General features: G+C 42.0%; 1 protein-coding gene across 1 annotated transcript in view; it reads left to right on the top strand.

The window, feature by feature from the left end:
- LOC113959167 (rapamycin-insensitive companion of mTOR-like) overlaps positions 1-25,227 on the top strand; it is a 121,316-nt gene that overhangs the window by 7,718 nt on the left and 88,371 nt on the right. The window contains 2 exon segments of the mRNA XM_027668003.1: positions 4,935-5,066; positions 6,094-6,157. Of these exon segments, the coding sequence (XP_027523804.1) occupies positions 4,935-5,066; positions 6,094-6,157 (196 nt within the window).

The raw sequence follows: 25,227 nt of genomic DNA, 5'->3' as shown, positions 1-25,227 counted from the left end.
AAGCCTGTGTTTCTGTTTCCTTCTTGCTGGTTGGTGGGGACATGGCTGCTATTTTGTTAATCACCTCCATTGGAATTTGACGGTGTCCATCTTGCCACTTCACTCCTAGGAACTGAATTTCCTGAGCAGGTCCCTTGACTTTACTTCATTTAATGGCAAAACCAGCTCTTAGGAGAATCTGGATTATCTTCTCTCCTTTCTCGAAGACTTCCCCCGCTGTGTTCCCCCAAACAATGATGTCATCAATGTACTGTAGATGTTCTGGAGCCTCACCCTTTTCCAGTGCAGTCTGGATCAGTCCATGGCAAATGCTGGGACTGTGTTTCCACCCCTGAGGCAGTCGATTCCAGGTGTACTGCACACCCCTCCAAGTGAAAGCAAATTGTGACCTGCACTCCGCTGCCAAAGGAATGGAGAAAAAGGCATTTGCAATGTCAATGGTGGTGTACCACTTGGTTGCCTTGGACTCCAGCTCGTACTGGAGCTCCAGCATGTCTGGCACAGCAACACTCAGGGGTGGTATGACTTCATTGAGTCCACGGTAATCCACTGTCAGCCTCCACTCTCCACTGGACTTACGCACTGGCCATATAGGGTTATTAAAGGGTGAGCGAGTCTTGTTGACCACCCCCTGGGTCTCCAGGTCACGGATCATCTTATGTATAGGAGTCACAGAGTCTCGGTCGGTGCGGTATTGCCGACGGTGCACTGTTACTGTGGCTATCGGTACCAATTGTTCTTCAACCTTCAGTAGTCCCACAGCAGAGGGGTCCTCTGAGAGACCAGGCAAGGTGTTCAACTGTCTAATTTCCTCTGTCTCTACAGTAGCTCTGCCAAAAACCCAACAAAGTCCTTTTGGGTCTTTGAAATACCCACTCCTCTGGTAATCTATGCCAAGGATGCATGGGGCCTCTGGGCCAGTCACGATGGGGTGTCTGTGCCATTCCTTCCCAGTCAGACTCGCTTCAACTTCCAGTACAGTCAGCTGTTGGGATCCCCCTGTCACCCCAGAAATAGAGATGGATTCTGCCCCTAAATATTTTGATGGCATATCTTTGTGGTTCTGATGTGCCAGGTCACTGAATCCACACTGTCCAATAGACCCGATTGTCCCTCTCCTCTACCTGGCTAGAGGCAGGGCACCCCTAGTCCTTGTCATGGTACTCATTGTGCTCTTCTTGTGAGTATGACCTGGAGGTCCCTTCAAGAGGATCAGACGTATCATCATTCCTGTACCGTCTGGAGTCTTGCCCACGAGAGACTGGAGCAGCATTTACCCTTGAAGAGTTCCTTGTGGTACTTGTTCCTCTTTTCAGTTCATGTACCCAGGCTGCTAAAGAAGAGGTGGGTTTCCCATCCCACTTCCTCATATCTTCTCCGTACTTATGGAGGTAAAACCATAGATTGCCACATTGAGTGTACCCTCTCTCCTTAGTTGGGGGACCCTGACTCCGGATAGCAGAGACTCTTGTTTGTCCTGGCGCGATTTGGAAGATCCCTTCATTAATTTCTTCTCTTAGTTTCTGGTGTCCCTCTTCAATCTTCTCTTCCAGACTTCGGACATGTTCAGCCAATTTGGTTGCCACAGATGAGACGTGGGCTCGTAATGGGGCGGTGACAGTGTCTTCATAAATCCTGAATTTACTAACCAACACGTCCACCTTGTCCTCTCCCTCCCTCCATTGCAGTGTTGCTAAGTAGCGGGAATACATTTCTGACCCGAGTCGTGCAAACTTTAACCACATCCGGGATGTGCACTGTGCACCATCTGGACTTTTAGGGAATTTTTCATCCTCTGAAAAGATTATCTCCAGTACAGTTAATTCTCTTAAGCACCGGATACCTTGTTCCATCGTGTTCCACTGTCCTTGCTGTACGTGGAGGTCCTCCTTACAAAGGTATCTCTCCCTCACACTGGACAACAGTCACCGCCAGAGGCTGAGAGTTTCCTGCCTCCTTCCAATCCCCTGATCAATGACTACATCTCGAGACAGGGGTCCCAACTGTCTGGCTTCACTCTCATCTAGAATTGTATCGTTAGCTGCAGCATCCCAGATTCGGAGCAACCAGGTCAGAATGGACTCATTCGCCTGTCATGTGAACTCTCTCCAGAGCTCACGTAGCTCACCCAGGGATAGGGGCCGAGTGATTATTTCTGGCTCTGTCTCCTCCAGTGGATGTGAAGGTCCTGCCTCTTCATCATCATTTGCTATGCGAACTGATTTAGTCTTTGATTTTCTTTTCTGGACAGGGGCGACTGCTATTGGTTTCGATTGTTCTTCTGGCTCCTCGATGGTTTGTGTGGACACGGTGCCGGTTGGTTTCTTTCTTTCTCCCTCTGACTCGGTTGTGGTTTGGGTGGATGTGGTGCCTGTGGATTTTCTCCTTCTCTCCTCTCCCTGACAGTGCTGTACCATGTCAAGTAGTATCCGGTAGGCAGTGACCAGGGCCCAGCAGGTTGCTGTGAGTTGGCCATCTCTGGAACTGCCAGAGCATTTTCCCTTCACCAGTCTTATCACGCTAACAGGATCCTGCAGTTGTTCAGGGGTGAATTCCCAGATCATTGGAGGAGAAAACTTCTCCAAATACTGACCGATGTCCTCCCACTTCCCATGCCACTCAGCATTATCCACTCCCAGGGCAGGCGTCCAAACAACCTCCCTAGAAGGTCCTGTTCTGACCCTAAACGTGGTGTAGACAGTACAGAGCAGACAAAGCAACACTAACAATAACATTATGCTGTCCTTAACATCAAAAGGGAACTCAGTATTTTCAAAAACTGTTGTAACAGGTCTGAAGGGGAAGAAGGAGGTGAGAGGCTGGAAACAACCATTCCCCCCTGTTCCCTCAAAGGGCTGGGTGCGATTTTTAATGAGACCCTGGAGATAGCAACCCAAACCAGGACAAACAAACAGGACTGAATACACATTTACAATGAAACTCATTGCTTCTGATGTTATGATGACATAAACATAGTATACTAATAAAGCAATTTGGATCCCTCTCCCTGGTCTTAAAGAGAGTATCAAAACAGGCAAATAGTTCCCCATCTGTGGAAATATGAACAGACTCAGATACAACATCCACGTGAATGCATCAAACAACATGGTGATCAGGGAGTTTCTCTGTTCAAATAGACAAATGCTTAAAATGAAATTGTGATTCTGACTTCTCTCTCTCTCTCTCTCTCTCTCTCTCTCTGCCCCACGTTGGGCGCCAAAAATGTGCTGGTTTAAAGGTAAACCAGCAGGGGAAATGAACTCAACTCAAAAGAGAGATTATAAGTCATAATAACAATTTAATAAAATAACACAATAAGTACAATTATACAGACAAACAATTGGTTTTAACCCACAAAACCCAAATATATAACCCAACGCCCTGGGGCATGAACAGAGTGGTGTTCTTTGGGCCCCCCTGAGTCCAAAGTAAAAGGAGAGGGAAAAACCTGTTGGTGAGAGTACTGTTGCAGTCTGGTCAAGAATGGTGGTTGCAGTCTGGTTGAAAAGTGGTGGTTGCAGTCCAGTCGAGAGTGGTGGTCTGCAGTCTGGTTGAGAGAGGTGATCTGCAGTCTGACCAAGAGTGGTGGTCTGCAGTCCTCCTCTGGATCCCATGAGTGGTTAAAAGGTTCCAAAACTCCACGTTTATATATTGTCCAGTTCAGGCAGGAATGCTCAGTCCTTCCCTCAGAACGGGGAATTCCATAAATGGGTATGAGGATGCTCAGTCCTTTTTCTCAGAGCAGGTAATTCCATAAAAGGGTATGAGGACAGGAACATCTTCCTATTTCGCAGACCTCTACTGATAACAGTTCCTGGGAAATGGCATGGAAGGCCATAGAATACACAGTTTTGGGCTACACCCATCCAGTGATGAATCGGTCCCAGCTGTTCTAACTAGGACAAGTATGAATGGCTAACCTTAAAGCATTGAACTATAAGGGAATCAATGATTTCAAGAATAATTCTAGATTTTCTATAAATTTCTAGGGTTTGGGATCAGTAATCTTGATAGAATGTTTATCCAAACTAAAGACAGTTGTCTATTGTCTGCAATAGTAGCCTGCAATAATTGCAATTATTCTCAAGTTAAAGATCTGGTTTTTAGAACTCATTCTCTTTTTAGTATTTTGTTAGTTGTAGTGGGTTGACCTTGACTGGATGCCGGGTGCCTGCCCAACAACTCTATCAGTCCCCTTCCCAGCTGGAAAGGGGAGAGAGGATAAGATGGAAAACGACTCATGGGTTGGGGTAAGGCAGTTTACTAAAGCAAAAGCAAAGTAAAATCTTGTGTGCGCAAAAGGGAAGCAAAAACTAACAAGGTTTATGCTCTACTTCCCATCAGCAACAATGCCTGACCACTTCCCGGGAAGCAGGGCTTCAGCAACACATAATGGTTTCTTAGCAGGCAGCCATTAGAAACAACGAATGCCCCCCTTCCTGCTACTTTCCTTAGCTTTTATATCTGAGCTGATGGCATAGGGTATGGAATATCCCTTTGGTTAGTTTGGGTCAACTGACCTACTTGTGTCCCCTCCCAGGATCTTGCCCTCGGTTGGGGAAGGAACGTTACAGTGCTGATGCTGTGCTCAGCAGTAGCCAAAACACTGGTGTATTCTCAACACCCTTCTAGCTACCAATGCAGAGCACAGCACTGTGAGGGCTGCTATGGGGAAATGAACTCCAGCTCAGCCAGACCCAAATACATTAGTCCAGGTGCCTGATTATAGTTTCTTCCTGCCAGCAGATGGAGATAATAGTGACACATTTTGTTGTCATTCCCAGTGTAAATTTCCCAGACAGAAAATTAATGCAGAATATTTCTCTTTAAAAATCCAACTTTTTATTTTAAATTAGTAGTTAGTAACTACTTGTCAGATGGTGAGGTCTACTTGCTGCTAAATAATTGTTTGTCCCCCTTTTTCTTCACTGTAGTCTGCGATTAACTTTACTAAATGAAACAAAAGAGGTGCGAGCAGCAGGATTGCGAGCCCTCCGCTATCTCATTCGAGACTCCAGTATTCTCAAGAAGGTGCTAAAGTTGAAAGTGGATTACTTGATAGTCAGGTAATTTTCCCTTCATTCCCTGTTTTAAAATGTACTATTGTAAATCACTTGTTTTTCATGGTTGAGACAGGGGAGAAAAGGTGTTTTCATATCCTCTTACATTTTTGATATGTAACTTTATAAAAGTAATTTTTCTTTAATGCGAATAATTTCCCTCTTTAAAAATAGAGGGATAATACATCACACCAGCTAATCCAAATAAAATGTTGTCCCAATATATGATATACAAGTAATTAAAAAATTAGAAAAATTACAGGGTTTTTTGAATCATAAATACCACTAATCATAAATTAATGTGCAGTGCTATTAGAAGGTTGAAACCTCAGTAATTTTGTCTTAAGTTTGTTTTATGAGAGTTGTGCCAATTCTTTGTATTATCATAGTGCTTTGGAGTCTCTAGTACAAAGTCAGGGGAAAAAAAGTAGTTCATGCCCGACAATTTGTAATTTAAGTATAACCCATGACACAAGAATACCAAAGGGCAAAGCTAATAATGAGATAATAAGATCAGTATCATGAATAGATCTAAATATTATAATTTCTATTGCTTTCTTTCTTAAAATCTTGTTGGATTTAATATACTGATCTATATGTGTGTGTGTTTCTGTTTATAAATATGCACACACATAGTATAAACTTCAGTGTACTGTTAAATTTTGTTGGAGCAAAAGGACTTTTCTGCTCTGAGAACACACAAAACTTGATGTGAAACATTGCAAATACTTTGTTTAGTTTCTTTTGAAATGGCAAATGCAGTTAGCTCAGAAAATATTTGCTGAAACTGTTATGCTTTGTCATTGTATGTTTGAGAAGGTTCTAGCAATTTATAACAAAGATAACTGGGAAAAAATATTAAATTAAGATAATTAACCAATCATAATGAGTGTGCTTGCAGAAAGGCATAATTTGTAAACAGTCATGATATTCCTCTGTTTATTCGATTGCATAAATATTAATGGGAGATGTTAATAACAATAACTTTCACCTTAACTGTTATAAATAAAAAGTGTTTTTTAACTTATTTTAGGTGTATTGACATACAGCAGAGTAATGAAGTAGAAAGAACACAAGCACTTCGATTAGTCAGAAAGGTAAAATCTAACTTTATGTGGTCTTATCAGCTACGCCAGTCAGTTGTGCTAACTCCTGGTTTTTTCCATCAGCAGTTTGGGTTTTTTTCCACAGTCTCCCATATCTTACCTTACTTTATCATGTGAGAAGAAATTATAACTGATAATTCAAAGGAGAGAAGGAGGGATAGTGCTGAGACTTGTTTTGATTTTAATCTCTTACCACAGAATCTTGGGTGAGCTAGAAAAATCCTGCTAATTTTCCTTTGATAGAGATGAGACTGAACGAGATTTGGGAAAAAATTATAAAGTTATGAAAGTAAAGATATAAGAACCATATTATTATGTTTCATCTAATGATTTAACTTTATTGTATAGTGTGTTTAAGTATCCGTAAATCAAGGATAGGAAATTTTCTGCCATTTGAGAAACGATGCAAATTGCCATTGTTGGAATAATCAGTTGAAGGAATGCTTCTAGTCTTATTGCTTTATCCATAGAGGTTGATGCTATCTGTAGTTCTTTTCTCAGATCCACAATAAGACATAGTTAGTCTGTGGTGGTTACTGTCCTGTGTACCCATGGATGTGAGATGTTTGAAACTGTAGTAGTTGCATTTTCAAGTTCATCCTAGGGAAATTGGCATATACAACTACTGAAGCTACTTTTTTCAGGCAATATCGTACTCTGTACTGGACTGGTTTTTTATCTTGCTTACATTCTTCTACTGAACATCTTAGAAAAAACTACCAAAGACTCAAGTAAGGTTTGAAGTACTTGGAAGAATTGTTCCTCGGGAGAACTGTGTGCGTTTCATCTGTTTTGTGTATGTGTATTTCAAAAAAAAAAAAAGGTTGAAAATATAGAAGCTTGATATGCAATTTGTTGTCTTAAAATGAACTCACTTTCTTACAGGAGAGACAATATGCTTGGTTAACTACTGTACTAAAAAGAGTTTTAAACACCCACACCACCACCACCCCACCCAAAATAAACAAAAACCACAAAGGAATGGATCATTGATTGTTATCGTTTACTTTGACTGAATACCAGGTATCCACTGGGCCTGCGCCCATGTCCCTGTGGAGGAAGGGGTGGGGGAGGGGGAAGGAGAGAGGAAAGGGAAAAAAAAAGAAAAGAAATTGAAACTGCTAAGAAACATTATTTATATTACATGAGCATAGGCACTATAGGCGGTATGTATACAAAAAAGAGCTGTGTAATCAAAGCAATACACTTGCTCCATGTAGCATCAGTGGCATGATGGGTAGGGGGCAACTTTCCTTTGAACATCCAACTCAACACCAGTAGTCGAGGTGCCCAGAAGAGCTGTGTTTCCGTGCCAATCACCTCTGAGGCTACTTGTATTCCTTCATAAGTCACTAGGATTTCCTTCTCCATGGGGGTGTAGTTGGCTTCAGATCCTCTGTAGCTTCGGCTCCAGAAACCGAGTGGTCGACCTCGGGTCTCACTGGGCACTTTTTGCCAAAGGTTCCAGGAGGGACCATTATCCCCAGCTGCAGAATAAAGCGCATTATTCACATTTGGTCCTGTCCTGACTGGTCCAAGGACCACGGCGTGTGCAATCTCCTGCTTAATCTGTTTAAAGGCTTGCTGTTGTTCAGGACCCCATTGGAAATCATTCTTCTTATGGGTTACTAAGTAAAGAGGGCTCACGATTTGACTGTATTCAGGAATGTGCATCCTCCAAAAGCCTATGGTCCCCAGGAACACTTGTGTTTCCTTCTTGTTAGTTGGTGGAGCCATCGCTATGATCTTGTTGATGACTTCCGTTGGAATCTGACGACGTCCATCTTACCATTTCACCCCTAGAAATTGGATCTCTTTGGCAGGTCCCTTGACTTTACTCGTTTTATGGCAAAACCGGCTTTGAGGAGAATCTGGATAATTTCCTTCCCTTTTTCAAAAACCTCCTCTACTGTGTCCCTCCATACAATAATGTCAGCAATATATTCTATGTGTTCTGGAACCTTACCCTTCTCTAGTGTAGCCTGAATCAGTCCATGGCAGATGGTGGGACTGTGTTTCCACCCCTGGGGCAGTCGGTTCCAGGTGTAATGCACGCCTCTCCACCTGAAAGCAAACTGCGACCTGCACTCTACTGCTAAGGGGATGGAGAAGAATGCATTTGCAATATCAATGGTGATGTACCACTTCGCTGTCTTGGACTCCAGTTCATACTGGAGCTCCAACATGTCTGGCACAGTGTCACTCAAGGATGGGGTGACTTCATTTAAGCCACAATAGTCCACAGTCAGTCTCCACCCTCCATCAGACTTACGTACAGGCCAAATGGGGCTATTGAAAGGTGAGTCTTGCTAACCACCCCTTGGCTCTCCAACTCACGGATCATCTTATGGATGGGGATCACAGCATCTCTGTTCGGTTCTGTCATCTATGCACTATTGTAGTGGCCGTTGGCACTTGTTGATCTTTGACTTGTAAGATCCCACAATGGAAGGATCTTTTGAGAGGCCAGACAGGGTAGATAATTGTCTAAATTTCTCTGTAGCCACTGCGGCTACACCAAAAGCCCATAGATACCCCTTTGGGTCTTTGAAATATCCTCTCCTGAGGTAATCAATGCCAAGGATGCAAGGGGCCTCTGGACCAGTCACAATCGGGTGCTTTTCCCATTTGTCTCCCATTAAACTCACTTCAACCTCTAGCACCGATAATTCTTGATATCCCCCTGTCCCTCCAGAAATCCAAATGGGCTCTGTGCTTTTATGCCCTGATGGCATCAAGGTGCATTGTGTGCCAGTGTCTACTAAAGCTTTGTATCTCTGCGGATCCGATGTGCCAGACCATTGAATCCACACAGTCAAGTAAACCCTATCGTCCCTTTCCTTCTCCTGGTCAAAGGCAGGGTCTCTCTATTGTTCTTGGTCAGAGTATTCACTGTCTGATCCTTGCATTGCGCAGCTAGACGTCCCCTCGGTCTTTCTGCATCTTAAAGGTCACTGATCTCTTTCCGGGGCCTCTGCATCAACTATGTGGATGTCCTTCTTACTAGATTTCTTCCCTCTTAATTCTCGTACCCGGGCTTCAAGTTTATAGGTAGGTTCACCATCCCACTTCTTCATGTCTTCCCCTTGTTCACGCAGAAAGAACCGTAGTTCACCGCGTGGTCTGCTCCTGGGGTTTCCTTTCCTCCTGAGTGGGACAGGAGGAGACCGAGACCACTTTCTTAGGCTGCTTCTGCAGTAGTCCTATACTCTGTATCCAGGTACACATAGTATCCACATTTGCTTCAGTCATCCTTGGATGATATAGTGTTATCAGACAATTAACATATGATGCAGGGGCACCTTGAATTACTTTTCTCCACATGGGCAACGTGCAAGGAACACGCTCTGGACTTTGGTAGTGGGGGTCGCCTGGGTCACTGTAAATCATTTCCAGCATGGCCAATTCCCGCAGGTACTGGATGACTTCCTCTTCAGTAGTCCATCTTCTTGGAGAGCTCATTAGATCTTCTTTAAATGTGTACCTGTCTCTCACAGCAAAGAGGATCCTGGTCCAAAGACTGCTAATAAATCTCTCTCTTCCAATTTCCTGTTCAATTTCACGATCTCAGGCAATAGATCCTAGTTGCTGTGCTTCATGACTTTCTAACAGGTGACTACCAGCCCCGTCATCCCAGCATTGGAGCATCCATGTAAGAATTCGTTCACCAGGCTGGCAGTTGTAATCTCTCCCCAGTTCCCGAAGTTCTGATGGGGTCAGGGACCGGGTAACTTTGCTCTCCTGTCTAGTTTCCTCTCTGCTTCTCTCACGTGGAAGTGGAGGTGGAAACGCCCCCGCTCCCTCTAATGAATCACCGACTATTTGTCCTGCCTCCCTTTCTTCTCTTGGAGGCATGGATGGGGTAGATCCTTCTCCTTCTTCCTCTCTTACTAATCACAGAGGCAGGCCTGTAGGTCCTGCAGAGCTCCTTATCCATGTCTTCCTTTTCACTACAGGGGCAATAGTGACATCAGATGTCATGGTTTGGATCCCTGTCTCATAGTCTTTTTAGAATATTGAACAGCAGCTTGGTAGGCACAGGCCAGGCCCCAGTACAGGGTGAGAAGTTGTTTTATAAACAATCCTTCTTGGCAATTTTCCCGGCCAATGCACCAAAATTGTTATCGTATACTTTGACTGAACACCAGGTATCCACTGGGTCTGCGTCCACATCCCTGCAGAGGAAGGGGTGAGGGGGGGAAGGAGAGAGGAAAGGAAAAAAAAACTACGAGAAATCGAAACTACTAAGAAAGTTTATTTATATTACATGAAGATAGGTGCTACAGGCAGTATGTATACAAAAAAGAGCTAAAAGAAGAAAATACTTCCCAAACAACCAATGCTTTCCTCCCAAAACCGCCTAGTTCGGCAACCGGAAAAGAAGAGAGTGATCTCTTCCTTCCTGGCTGTTTAAATAGCTGGACTGATGTAGCATGGCATGGAATATTCGATTCCTCCTGGGAAAAGGAAGTACTATTTGACTACACAAACCTATTACCTTGAGGAAGTCACAATTTATAAAACTTCTTTGCTAATCTAGTTTTAAAAAGAACTTCAGTGTAGGGCTAGAATAATGTAAATTGGAAGATGGAATGGAAACACATTTATAAAAACCATATATTGTTTTTATTTGGGTCAGAAATTTACCCTCATATTCCTGGGCTTTCTTGAGCATTTCCTAGTTGAACAAAGACTTGTCTTGCTTGAAAGAAACAAGAGGAAGCAAGAGAAATAAACCCATTAGTTTGACTTTAAACAATGATCCTGGAAGATTGTTGTGGTTTTACCTCAGCCAACAACTATGCACCACACAACCGCTCGCTCACTCCCCCTGTGTCGGGATGGAAGAGAGAATCAGAAGAGTTAAAAGTGAAAAAACTTGTGGGTTGAGATAAAGACAGTTTAATAGGGAAAGTAAAAACTGTGCACACAAGCAAAACAAAACAAGGAATTCATTCAACCCTTCCCATGGGCAGGCAGGTGTTCAACCTCCTCCAGGAGAGCAGGACCCCATCACGTGTAATGTTGACTTGGGAAGACAAACACCATCACTCTGTATGTCCCCCCTTTCCTTCTTCTTTCCCCCCATTTTATATGCTGAGAATGATGACATATGGTCTGGAATATCCCTGTGGTCAGTTGGGATCAGCTGTCCCAGCTTCTTGTGCACCCCCAACCTCCTTGTTGGTGGGGTGGGGTGAGAAGCAGAAAAGGTCTTGACTCTGTGCAAGCCCTGCTCAGCAATAGCTAAAACATCCCCGTATTATCAATGTTATTTTCAACACAAACCCAAAACACAGCCCCATACTAGGTACTATGAAGAAAATTAACTCTACCCCACCCAAAACCAGCACAAAGATAACTGTTAAAAAAGATTGTACAGCTGATCACAAGTGTGTTTTTTCTCCATCACTGTACAAATATGCTGTACATGGGTGATAAGGTTTGAAGCTCGCTCCCTGCCAAGTCTCCAAACCTTACCACAGGAAGTCCCCCCCCCAAACCCCAGGGAGAAGAGGGAGAAAAACAACTAAGAAAACCCGAAACGAGAGAGAGACAGCTAAAGTGATATATATAAATATATTTACACTTATGTTACAATTATATACAATTGAAATATATACAATTCCACAAGGGAAAGGGAAGGGGGAAGGGAAAAGGAACAAAACCAAAATAAAATATATATATATCCCAATTAGTAGCCCAATATCTATCCACTAAAAGAGTTAGCAAAGAAATATCTCACTACTCTCCTTGGGACAACCGAGAGTCGCTCTGGAACGTTCGCCGGCAACCTCTACCTCCCAAGGTCGACAAGACCTTACCAGGCCTCGCTCCCCAACACAACAGATTCAACAGCAGGGAACCTGCACCTTCAAACCGCCGGAAGGAGAGAGCGAAGGCCTTTCCTCCTTTCTTCTTATAGTCTGACTTACGTAAAAATCGTAGGGAATACTGGGTAAATCTGGGCCCTTCCTTGGTTACAAACTGGTCACCAAGGAAGGCCTAGACCAAACTACCACAATGGGATATACGTGCTGTACAGCGATGCTGATGATTCTCCAGTCCTGAGAACTATGTTGACGAATGTTGTTTCCTAACATCTTTTACTACCTAGAAAAACCTTGTTTCTTAAGAGATGATGTCCAAGGGTAACAAAAAAATGCTTCTATACATACATTGGTGATAAAGGAAAGACTAGGGAAAATATGGGTCCTTTCAGGAAGGATACAGGAGACCCAGTTACCCAGGGCATGAAGAAGGCTGAGGTACTCAATGACTATGACCAATCACCTCTGTTTTCCATGTGCCTTAGCATAGTTTCCAGGAGAATCTGCTCCATGATCTTGCCAGGCCCAGAGGTGAGACTGACTGACCTGTAGTTCCTCCATTCTTCTTTTTTTCCCTTTTTAAAAATGGGGGTTATATTTCCCCTTTTCCAGTCAGTGGGAACTTCACTGGATTACCACAACTTCTCCAATATGATGGAAAGTGGCTTAGCCACTTCCTCGACCAGTTCCCTCAGGACCCGTGGATGTATCTTGTCAGGTCCCATGGACTTGTGCACCTTCAAGTTCCTTAGATGGTCTCAAATCTGATTTTCTCCTACAGCAGGTGGTTCTTCATTCTTCAGTCCCTTCTTTTTCCTTCTGTGACTTTAGCGATGTGGTTGGAAGCAAAATGTCATTGAGTACCTCAACCTTCTCCATATCCCGTTTCCTTCCATAGAGGGCCCACATTTTCCCTAGTCTTCCATTTGTCACCGATGTACCTATAGAAGCTTTTCTCGTTTCCCTTGATGTCCCTGACCAGGTTTAATTCTTTCAGGGCTTTGGCTCTCCTAACCTGATCCCTGGCTACTCAGACAATCTGTATTCCTCCCAGGCTACCTGTCCCTGTTTCCACCCTCTGTAGACTTCCTTTTTGGTTTTGAGTTTATCCAGGAACTCCTTGTTCATCCACGCAGGTCCCCTGGCATTTTTACCTGACTTCTTCTTTGCTGGAATGCATCACTCCTGAACTTGGATGAGGTGGTCCTTGAATATTAACTAACTGTCCTGAGCCTCTCTTCTCTCTAGAGCTTTATCCCAAGCAGATCCCCGAGGAAACCAAAGTCTGCTCTCCTGAAGTCCGGAGCAGCGAGCTTACCGTGCACCCTCCCTGCTGCCCCAAGGATCTTGAACTCTAGCATTTCATGGTTACTGCAGCCCAGACTGCCCTTGAGCATCACTGTTAAAGGAGAAACCGCTGCCTGAGCATTCTCACACGATTCAAGTAGTCACGCACATTCCACCTGAGACTTTAACTGCTAGGACCAGAGTCCCTTCACAGAGGGTGGCTCCAGTGAGCTGATGGGTGCCCTTTTCAACTCCTCGCTCACACACACACTCACTCTCCAGCACACTTCCTCCTTCTTCAGGCTCAACCCTCGATTTCTCATAGCAGACTCTCAGGTACTGGATTTATAAAAAATAAATAATTTAATAGTGTGGTAGAGCAGCAGGTCAGCTCAAGCTGGGTGCCTTCAGGGAGGGACCCAGAGCAAAGAAATCCCCAGGCAATTATACCCTTACAACTTATGCACCCACCCCTCACGTGCTCTTCACACACATTGCACATGCCTCTTGTTCCAATGGTAACTTTTGGTCTGGGGTCTTCTAACACCTTATTGAGTTCTTTCTCTATGTCCATGCAGGCAGGCTGTTGACTGTTCTTATCTTGTGGAGTTCCAGCTTCTGCTGATGGTTGCAGTCTCCTTATCTTCTGGTTTGTGCTTCTGGTGCACCTACTCACCAGTAGAACATGGGAAACTAAAACCACCTTAAACTTAGGATAAACATTACTTAACAACAACCAAAACATCAGTGTGTTATCAACATTCTTCTCATACTAAAGACAAAGCACAACACTGTACCAACTACTAGGAAAATTACTAAGAAAATGAACTCTATTCCAGTCAAAAACATATCTAGGTGTAAGTTCACAGATTGCGGCCTAAGGCTTCAGCAAATCCAGCTACTCATGCTAAGCAAGTAAAACTAGGCAAACAACAGAATAAATCACACAGAATTATAACTCTATGTAACTCATTCTACTTAAAACTTAATTATTTATGCTCAACAACTAGTATGTCTCAGCAGTCCTCATTTTGTTTTTCTTAAACATTCCTGCTAATATGTTGAACCAAGTCTGTGAAGTATTTCAAATCTTGCAACTGTTCTCCATAATTTTATATACAAGGTGACTATCAATATCAAGTACAATGTGCCCAGATTTAACAGGATTGCTATAGAATGTAGCATGTAATTATAAATTCCTGTTGCTGTGACTGACCATCCAAGAAGAGTTTCCTACCATCTGTGTCCTCCATCCTTTTTTATCCTTTCAGAAACATAGTCAGTTGCTTCTGTATCATGGTGGACAGTGATTAGAACTTTTTGTCCATCATCCTTCACGTTTTAATACTTGTAATTTGTTGTGCTGCAATAATTTCCTTACTAGTGCTAGATTCATTCCCATGTGAATGGGCAACAAATTTTTGGTATAATGCATAGTTAGACTGGAGTAATTGTTGGGATGTGGCAGGAACTGTATAATTGAAGTCGCATCCCGTAATTTTAGCAAAGTTATAAATACAAATATTTGAATGATTTTTTTTTTTTATATCCAGAATGAAGCTATTTATAGTTATAGGGTTGCAAAGTGTTCTTTTACAGACACATCCTTTTCCAGTATATACTACTACAGTTTTGGGGTTTTCATCAGGATATATCTCAAAATGACAGACTTTTAGTTCAGTATCAAGCAAATGTCTCGAGCTCTAATGGTGTTAATTTCACAAGACAAATCCTTGTTGGTCTTGTGCAGCACATGCACTAAGATCAACAGTTTGCCACTTGTTCCGTATCTGTTGGACCTGTACCCTATGTGCTAATAGATAAAGTACAGTTATATGATTTAACCCCAACGCAATGATTTGGTATATGGTGTACACTTGAAGCATTGCACATTGTTAAGACAAAAGTGGTAACCCTGTTGTTGATGGGGTCATAAGTAAAATTGACTAAATACCTCTGGGATTGGAATTCTCTTTGGAATCTAGTTGCATCGTCCCAAATTACTTTTCAAATTTCTGTGGGGAAAATGCCACCTTCTCCTTCCCTTATAATTACTGCTACTGTAGATTGTATCCACTGTCAAGCTTGGATACAGCTAAGTGCTAGTGAAACATTGCCTTGGACTGTTCCAAACTCATCTACAATCAACTGCTGGTTCCTTTCATTGATTTTTTTCCCACTGAGGTAGTGTATCAGATAAAAGTCACTGATTAGACCCTAATGCTAATAGAAAGGATGACAATGGGTGTTCTAATTTCCTTAAATAACTTGCAGTTGCACCCAGTTCGTTTATAAGTACTTTGGCATTTATGCTATTTAAAACTCCCAGTCCTGTCCCTGTAATACCAGTTGCATCTCATTTTGCTCATCTCGAGAGGGCAAAGCTTCACTCATGTAACAATGTTAACCATCCTGCATAGGATGTATTTAGAAATGTCAAACAGGTCAGTTTGATGGTAGAAACATTAATTTGTATCATCAGTTCTACCTGTTTCAGTGACCACGAGGGATTGAATAATACTTTTTGTTGCCCTACATGTTTTATAGTATATGGTCCAATTTCAGAGATTGGCAGGATCATCTCCTTTCTTATTAGTGGAGTTGGAGATGGATTCACTGTGGTGGGTAGAGGGACAAGAGTTGGTATCGAGTCAACTCTTTCACAAGATACAGTAGTTTGTATTCTGCCAACTTCACCATTAATCTTCATACAACACTTGAAATTGTTAAACAACAACTGATATCATTGGGACAATAAGATCTAATTTTTCTATCTACCTCTGTCATAGTTAAATTGTACACTTTATTTGATTCACAACAAAAAACAGAGCCCCTTCTTTAGGTTCTTCAAAAATTGGGAATTCAGATCCTGTATACTCAAAGTAGATTCTGTTCTTTTTGAATGTATTGCCTTCCCACCACTTTGGATCATTCATCCTTTTCAATCTTATACTTAACCATGCTGTAGTAGTCATCAGAATCAACAATATCAGGAGTAGTATATGGAAGTATCCCACTTCCATCCCACTGGTGGGGGAGTGAGTGAGTGGCTGTGTCATACTTGGTTGTTGGCTGGGCTTAAACTACAGCACTTCCCCATGAGTCTTATCATGAACCATCTAGTCAGAGTAATTACATTTTTTTTGGTAGTGTTGGTTTCCCTCCAATTGTCCATATTCCATCATCATCTTGGTTTACTTCCTGTTTTCTCAGTTGTTCCTTTTCTTCTGCTGGACAGCCTTTCTCATACATGGTTTTGAGATCTGTTAAAGTTGACCATTCGCTTTGGTTCATTGCTGGAATTGTAATCATACGGTCTCTCAAAGGTTGTCAGGCTGCAGTCTTATCAGCAGCATCAACCAAGTCATTCCCTCTACTGATTTCTGCAGTGTCCTTGGTATGGACTGGGCTGTGTATGACAGTAATTTCTTTAGGTAGTTGGATTGATTCTAGTGAGTTATATGTCTCTTCTCCATTAGATACTTTCTTTCCTGATGATATGATAAATCCTCATTCTTTCCATAACATTCCTGTTGCATGACATACCCCAAAGGCATACCAAAAGTCAGTATATATATTAGCCCATTTCCCAGATATACTGCATGTGTTAAAGCTACCAGTTCTGCTCCTTGTGCACTCGTTGTTGGGAGAGGTGTAGCTTCTATTATTTGCCCTTGGCTGACCACAACATATCCCATCCATTGTTGTCCATGCAGGTAGTAAGATAAGCTATCTACAGAGTTAGATCTGGATTCTGCAAAGGAGCATCAGTTAAATCTGCTTGTGGTTTATTTGAAGTGTTCATCACCTGCTCACACTGGTGATGTTCTTCTTCATCATCAGGCAAAGGCATTAGGGTTGTTGGATTTAAGGTATTGCATCTTTTCAAAGTTACATTATCTACTATTAGAAGGATAAGTTTGTATCGGGGGGCCCGTTGTGGTGATAAGGTTTGAGTTGCATACTGTTTCAACAGTATTTCCACCTCGTGTGGGATGTAAACTGTTACAGGGTGTCCCAGAATAAGGGGGCCCCTCCTTTCTAATCTTGTGGCCGTTGCTGCCACTGATTTAATACAAGCTGACGCTCCTGCTGCAATCGGATCTAGTTGCATGGAGTAGTATGCAACCAGTCTCTGGTGAGGTACTAATTTCTGTGATATCCCTCCATTGGCTATTCCTTTTCGTTCATGCACATATAAATTGAAGGACTTCGTATAATCCAGGAGCCCAGGAGTGGGAGCTGATGACAAAGTTCCTTTTATTGTTTTAAAAGTTTGTTCCCTTCATGGACCCCATGCAATGGGTTCTACCTCCTCATTTCTTGTTACTTCTGTCAGAGGTTTTTTTAATTCTCAGGGATCCATGGTTGACAAAATGTCACAACTCCAAGGAATCCTTGCAACTGTTTCTTTGTAATTGGATGTGGAAGCTTTATTATAGCATCTATTCTTTCTGGATCTATTACTCACTGCCCCTCCCTTAGGATAAACTCTAAATATTTAACTTCCTTCTGACACAGGTGGAGTTTGGATGGAGATGTGTGATGATCTTTCTCTGACGAGGCAGTACATAGATGTGTGGTATCTGTTATACAGGCATTCTTATCTTTACTTGCTATTAGTAAATCATATACATCTTGTACAAGAGCTGATTCACCCTGTAGTTTTATGTGTTTCAGATAATTTCTTGGTATTCGTGAACAAATTGCAGGAGATCCTGCAAACCCTTGTGGAAGACATGCCCAGCTTAACTGTTGTCCTTTCCCCATAAAGGTAAACAAAAGTTGGTTGTCCTCATCTAGAGGAATACTGAAGAAGGTAGTGGTTACATCAATCACAGTAAAATATTTTGCCCAATATGGTATGTGTAAAAGTATGGTAGAGGAATCAAGCACTACTGGATGACAAGCCACAGCATGCTGATTAATTACCCATATATCTTGTACAAAATGGTATTCCAGGTCTCTATCTTCATCTAATCTATTATTTTTCTACAAGGAATATAAGAGTATTATATGGTAACACACTCCTTTAAAATTCCTTGGGCTAAATACCAGTCTATCTGTTTTTGAATGTTCTTCTCAACTTCTTGGGGAATACTGTGCTGTTTTATGGTTGGTAGGGGATTTCCTCCCTTGGTTTTTATGTCTCTAAACTGGAGAGACATTAATTTGACAGGTGGACCATTTTTTGGATAAGGAATATGCTGGATTGTCGCACTCAAAGAGTTGTGGTCAACAACTCAATGTCCAAGTGGAGACCAGTGATGAATGGCGTCCTCAGGGGTCGGTATTGAGACCGGCACTGTTTCTCCATGTGACCAACAAAAATATTACTGGGATCAAGTGCACCCTCCGAAAGTTGACCAATGACACCAAACTGTGTGGTGTGGTCAAGACAATGGAGGGAAGGGATGCCATCCAGAGGGACCTGGACAGGCTTGAGAAGTGGGCCTGTGCAAACCTCATGAAGTTCAACAAGGCCAAGTTCAAGGTCCCGCACCTGGGTTGGAGCAGTCTTAAGCAGAAATACAGGCTGGGCAGAGACTGGATCTAGTGAAACCCTGGAGAGAATAACTTAGGGATGTTGGTGCATGACATGACCGGACGATGTGCATGTGCAACCCAGAAATCCAAGTGTATTATGGACTGCATCACAAGAAATGTGGCCCGCAGGTCGAGGGAGGTGATTCTCTCCCTCTACTCTGCTCTTGTGAGATCCCACCTGGAGTACTGCATGCAGTTCTGGAGTCCCTAACACAAGAAAGATGTGGAGTTGCCAGGGCAAATCCAGAGGAAACCACTAAGTTGATCACGAGGCTGGAGCAGCTCACCTACAAACACAGGCTGAGAGAGTTGGGGTTCTTCATCAGGAACAGCGTGGCCATCAGGAACAGCGTGGCCAGTAGGTCCAAGGAAGTGATTCTTCCCCTGTACTCAGCGCTGGTGAGGCCACACCTCGAGTACTGTGTCCAGTTCTGGGCCCCTCAGTGTCGCCAGAACAATTTTTCCTGCACTCTGTAGGCCTTGCTTGCCATGGAAGTAACAAACGTGTATTGTTTATACTTATAGACTGTGTGAAAATATGTGATGTTTATACTTGTTAGTTGTGTGTCTAATTATAAGGTTTGAGAACATAATATGTTTATAGTAAGAAAAACCTTGAGAAACTGGAGATAATGAAACACCTGCAGATTTAGGAAAACCCCTAAAAGCAGATTAATTAGAAAGAGTTTTTTATGCCAAGAATGATTTCAGGTCCCATGGACAGAGCCTCAGATCCAATAAACTGAGAGCATGAGACGCGTGCACAGACTGAGCTATCCAATCACCTTGTTGTGAGCATGTACCCTGAACAAACTAAACTGTATAAAAGTTAACTGATTTAAATAATTAATTGGACATTGTTTTGATCATATTGATAGTGTTGCTGTGTCTCTGTACCTCCTCATCGATAGTTCAGGAAGGATACTGAGGTCCTGGAACAGGTCCAGAGGAGGGCAACTAGGCTGGTGAAGGGACTTGAACACAAGTCCAATGAGGAGAGGCTGAGGGAGCTGGGGCTGTTCAACCTGGAGAAGAGGAGGCTCAGGGGAGACCTCATCACTCTCTACAACTACCTGAAAGGAGGTTGTAGCCAGGTGGGGGTTGGTCTCTTTTCCCAGGCAACCATCAGCAAGACAAGAGGGCATGGTCTCAAGTTGTGCCAGGGGAGGTTTAGGTTAGATATTAGAAAGAATTTCTTTACAAAGAGGGTGATCAGACATTGGAATGGGTTGCCCAGGGAAATAGTGGATTCTCCGTCCCTGGAGATTTTTAAAAAGAGACTGGATGTGGCACTTAGTGCCATGGTCTAGTAACAACAGCAGTAGTGGATCAAGGGTTGGACTTGTGATAAACAAAGTCTCGAGTTTCTATAAGTTTCAAATAATAGTTTATTATATGGTAAAAGCAAGCAACCGACTGGGTGACAGAAATGGGACCAGTTTCCCAAATCTGCACACCCTTACTACAGGGTACATTTAGTATTTATCTTAGCTACTTCATGCATATTAATTATATCATATACATATACATTCTACAGGTTTTTGCTAAGTATTTAATATATGGGTTTTCTTACAGTTAAAGCTAAAAGGGTTATCTCTACAACCAGTCATAATTCATGTATTCTTGGATGAACAGGCGCCTAAAGTTCTACTATATTTCATTCTTAGGATAGTAAGGAGGTTTTAGGCCTCTTGACCTTGTGAGGGTCTGTTTTATTTCTTTATGGGGGAGTAATTAAGTTTTACAATCCGTTTGTTTTATTTTGATGCAATCACCCATTTGTTTCACAAATCACGATTACTTATATATCACAATTCCCTCACTTTTTTTATTATTAACTTATTGATTCGTGACTTTTTGATTTTTATGTTAACTTTGTATATTTTGTCTTAGTTATTGTATACAGTAATAGAGTCAAAAGTTTCAAAAATGTCTTTAAGTTTCCATTTGTCAGTTTATGTCTTAATTTTATTTTAAATTTTCTGTCGGTGATGTTGTCTACACAGATCTTGGCGTTTTCTTGACTTTGGTGTAATGTATTTAAGGAAGTTGCCTTTTTTAATTTTGATTGCAGTTCATGTAATTAGCATCACTTGATATAGATTTTTCACTATGGCTCCAGGGGTTCACCTGTAAAAGATCTTACATATATAATCTCTAGGTACAACATTATGAATTGACCTCTCGAGGTTACAAGCTTGTTTCGAGGATTAACTCTTTAACATTTTTAAGTTGTTTTTATAAATGTACAATATAATTTTTAATAGTACTTTTATCATGTTTCTGGCTACATTAGTTTGACAAGGATACGCCTCAGGTCAACCTGAAAAAGTGTCAGTGAGAACAAGTAAATATCTATACCCCCTTTTCCTGGGTAGTTCTAAAAATCGATTTTCCCATTCTGACTTAGGAGATTTATTTTTTATATTTGTCTTAGTTGAATTTTGCTATGCATCTCCTGTCTCACAATGGTATAGAGATTTCGTGTTACTATATTTTGGTTTAGATATTTTTATAGAGCTTCTGCTCCTAATGCGTTCTCTTACGTTCTGTTAAGTGTTCATTAAATAGAAGAGGATATTACTAACTTACCCTGTGGTGCCTTGGCCCATTTGTTTTTCTTCTATTTTTCCTCTTAAATTCTGGATTAACTTTCAGTCTTCTTTAGAGTATCTAGGCTCTGTCTTTGACTACTGAATTTGAATTTTACCGTCAGGGATCAAATACTGGATTTTGCTTTCTTCTGCTTTTACTGCCCTTTTTACCTCCAATCATTCATGGCATTTCTTCTTTCAAGGTCAGTAACACCCTTTTTTGGTGAGCTTTTCAATGCATAATAGCAACTTTTCTGGCAACTGAAGTGTTATAATCTGGGTTTTTTTGAGTTAAGGTATTGACAGGGAGGGCTTTTGCCTTTATTACTTCATTTATCGTGGTTATTGCATATCTAACTTTACGTCCTCTTTTCTAGACGAAATTTTTTCTGTGAACCAGAAGTCTTTAGCATCTTTCAGGGGTTCTTCTTTCAAGTCTGGTTGGTTTGAGTACTCTTATTGTCTCTAAGCAGTCATGTGCAACTGTATTTTTGGTGGTTTCTTGAAGAAAAAGCTGGATTGGTCAATTAGTGTGGTTTGGTATTTCAGAAAGCGCTGAGGTGAAAGCCAATGATTTAAATCAAGGGCTGGAGCCCTCATCAGTTTTGTTTTAGCTTATGAAAAGCTTTATCAGTTTCTTTACTCCAAGTGAGTATGTTGAACTCACTCTTATGAGTTCACACAGGGGCTCCACCAGAAGTCCATAGTTGTAGATCTACAAATGACATTATTCGGTCCCTCCGAGCAATGTTTGGAGCTCTTCTTTCTCCTGTGGCCGAGGAGTCCGGCAGACAGATTCTTTCTTTGCTGTTTTTAGGGTTTGTTGACGTGCAGCGACCTTGCAATTGAGGTAGGAGACCTGCTGCACAGCTCTTAGTGCTCAACCAATCTGAGACAGTTTAGTATGTTAACAGTTCATTCAATACATATTATTTTGGATTTTCTTTGTCTTGCGAGGATTTTCTCATTCAAAAGCTAACAGTGATTAACTTTCAGGGCTCCAGGGCAGGCAGAAGAAAGCATCCTCCAGATCCAGGACAGTAAACTATTTTAACTCTGGTGTCAATTTAGTCAGCAGTGTACATGGATCTGCCACTATGGGGTGCAAGCCCCCAACCATCTCATTCATTGCTCTAAGATCTTGCACTATTTTATACTTCCCATCAGGTTCCTTTACTGGTAAGATGGGAGTATTATATTTTGATTTATATATTTTTAATAACTCATGTTTAGCTAAAGCTAAAAGGGTTATCTCTACAACCAGTCATAATTCATGTATTCTTGGATGAACAGGCGCCTAAAGATTTAAAGTTCTACTATATTTCATTCTTAGGATAGTAAGGAGGTTTTAGGCCTCTTGACCTTGTGACAGTCTGTTTTATTTCTTTATGGGGGAGTAATTAAGTCTTACAATCTGTTTGTTTTATTTTGATGTAATCACCCATTTGTTTCATGAATCACAATTGCTTATATATCACAGACTTGATCTTGGAGGTCCCTTCCAACACAGTTGATTCTATGATTCTATGATTCTATGATCCTGGAGAAGAGAAAGCTCTGGGGAGACATTAGAGCAGTACCTGAAGGGAACCAACAAGAAAGTTGGAGAGGGACTTTTTACAAGGTCATGTACAGGACAAGGGGGAATTGATTTAAACTGTAAGAGAGTAGGTTTAGATTAGATATTAGGAAGAAATTCTTTACTCAGAGGTTGGTGAGGCACTGGCACAGGTTGTCCAGAGAAGCTGTGGATGCCCCAACCCTGGAAGTGTTCAAGGCCATGTTTAATGGAGCTCTGAGGAACCTGGTCTGATGGAAGGTGCCCCTGCCCATGACAGGGGGGTTGGAACTAGATGATCTTTAAGGTCCCTTCTAACCCAAATGTTCTATGGTTCTATGTCAGACAAACCAAAAAGCCACCCGACTACAAGTGAAGTTAACATCTTTTTTATGTTCTTTTGGAGCTGCAACAGTTAAGCATGCATTGGAACAGGGCAATTAATACTTGTGAAACTCTCACAAAGGATACTGTGACCCATCAAGAGGAGTGACTGAGGGAACTGGCATTGTTTAGTTTGGAGAAAAGGAGGTTCAAGGGGGACCTTATTGCTCTCTACAACTACTTGAAAGGAGGCTGTAGCAATGTGGGGATTGGGTTCTTCTCCCAGGCAAGTAGTGACCGGATGAAAGGACAGCCTCAAGTTGCACCAGGGGAGGTTCAGGTTAGACATCAGGAAGATGTTCTTCACAAAAAGGTGTAATGCCCCAGCCTGCTCAATGGGTTTAGGGGAAGGTAGTTGGATTTACCCTGGACAGTGTGTGGGAGAAACAACCAAATTCTCAGGAGAATTTTTTTAATGACCTTTTAGTAGTAAAAGTGTGGTTTATTTAAGCACAGAATCTGTCTCCCTTTATCTAATTTCTGTCAATACCTTCCTACAGTGGTACTGTGTTTTGATATTGTTAAATTGGCGAACTCATGCATAGTTCTTTGACTAACTCTACTGACAAGACACAGCTTTATTTATTTGTTTATTTATTTTATTGTCATAGGTTTACTTGTTCTAAAAATCCAAGCAGGAATTTTCCCCTGCCCCACTAAAAGAAGAAGGAGGTTGAACGAGGAGGGGGAAGGGGTAATTAATTTACAAAAGGACTAGCTGGCAAACCTGCATTCCTGGTTAATAGCCCATCTAAAACTGCAGGGAGGGGGAAGGAGTTTTTTTCTGCTACTCTCACAAGCGGGGAGAACAGTTTGGTTTTCTACTCGAACAGAGGCTAAGTGTCTGTGTGCATTGGAAAAGCTTTGAGGCCGTTTTTCTTGCTCTCGACCTGGTCATCTGACCACTCACCTCGACTTGCCTGCACACTGCCCCTGCCTCCAGTCTGAACCTGCTGCAATTTCATTGGAGAGTTTGTGCTCATTGGGAAAAAGAAGACAACAACCGAAGACAACAGTGAGTTCCGTGGGAAATAAACTGCCCTTCTTTCCCTTTCTTCTCTTTTCCCCTCTTGGTGGGGGAAGGTCCCCACTTCGGCTTCTCCCGTGATCCGGGACCCCACGCTTGCCAATATACCTATATCCTTTCATAAAGGGTTGTTATTTCTTCCTTTTTCCATACTTCCTCGATTGGAACCTCTTAATTTTGGATTTACAATTGGTGAGAGAGAGGAGTTTGGTCTACCTCATGACTCATCCTTCTTAGCAAACATTCCAGTCTCTTTAAACTGAGACATTTATATATAGAATGTCATAGAAGTTGTATTGTGATGATGGTACTTGACATCTTTGAGATGGAAGTCTTGACATACTTTGAGAGGAAGTTGAAAATAGTAACATATCATCAAATTTCCCCTCGAGATTGTTCTGCCATTGTAAATAAGAAATCTATTTGCATATGTGAAGTGATATCAGCAGAATAGTTTAATTAACACCTGCTTTTACTGAGTGCTATAGCTGAAGATAAATCACAGTATGGACATAGTTTTGGATTTTTCATATGGAAGACATTTCTAAATTGAAAAAATAGGGTTTCGCATTTTTGTCCTGGTTCCGGCCCAAATCAGCGGGAGGGGGTGTAGCCAAGACATTGGGTCATTCCATATCATCTTACGTCATTACCAGGGATGGAGGAAAGGGACTCTCTCTTCTGAGAAGGATTGCACTTTCTGGTTGGGGGGAGAAAGTATGGCAGGCGTAGGGTCTTTCTGCCATTGTTTTTCTTTGTTCACTTACTGAAATTTTTTGGTCTAGTTTACAATATATTTTGAGAAGAAGAAGGTAGGAGAAGAAAGAGAGAGA

The sequence above is a fragment of the Corapipo altera genome, unplaced genomic scaffold, assembly GCF_003945725.1.
Source record: "Corapipo altera isolate COAL_440 unplaced genomic scaffold, ASM394572v1 61063, whole genome shotgun sequence".
Taxonomy (NCBI): domain Eukaryota; kingdom Metazoa; phylum Chordata; class Aves; order Passeriformes; family Pipridae; genus Corapipo; species Corapipo altera.
This window is presented reverse-complemented; position numbering and strand designations above follow the sequence as displayed.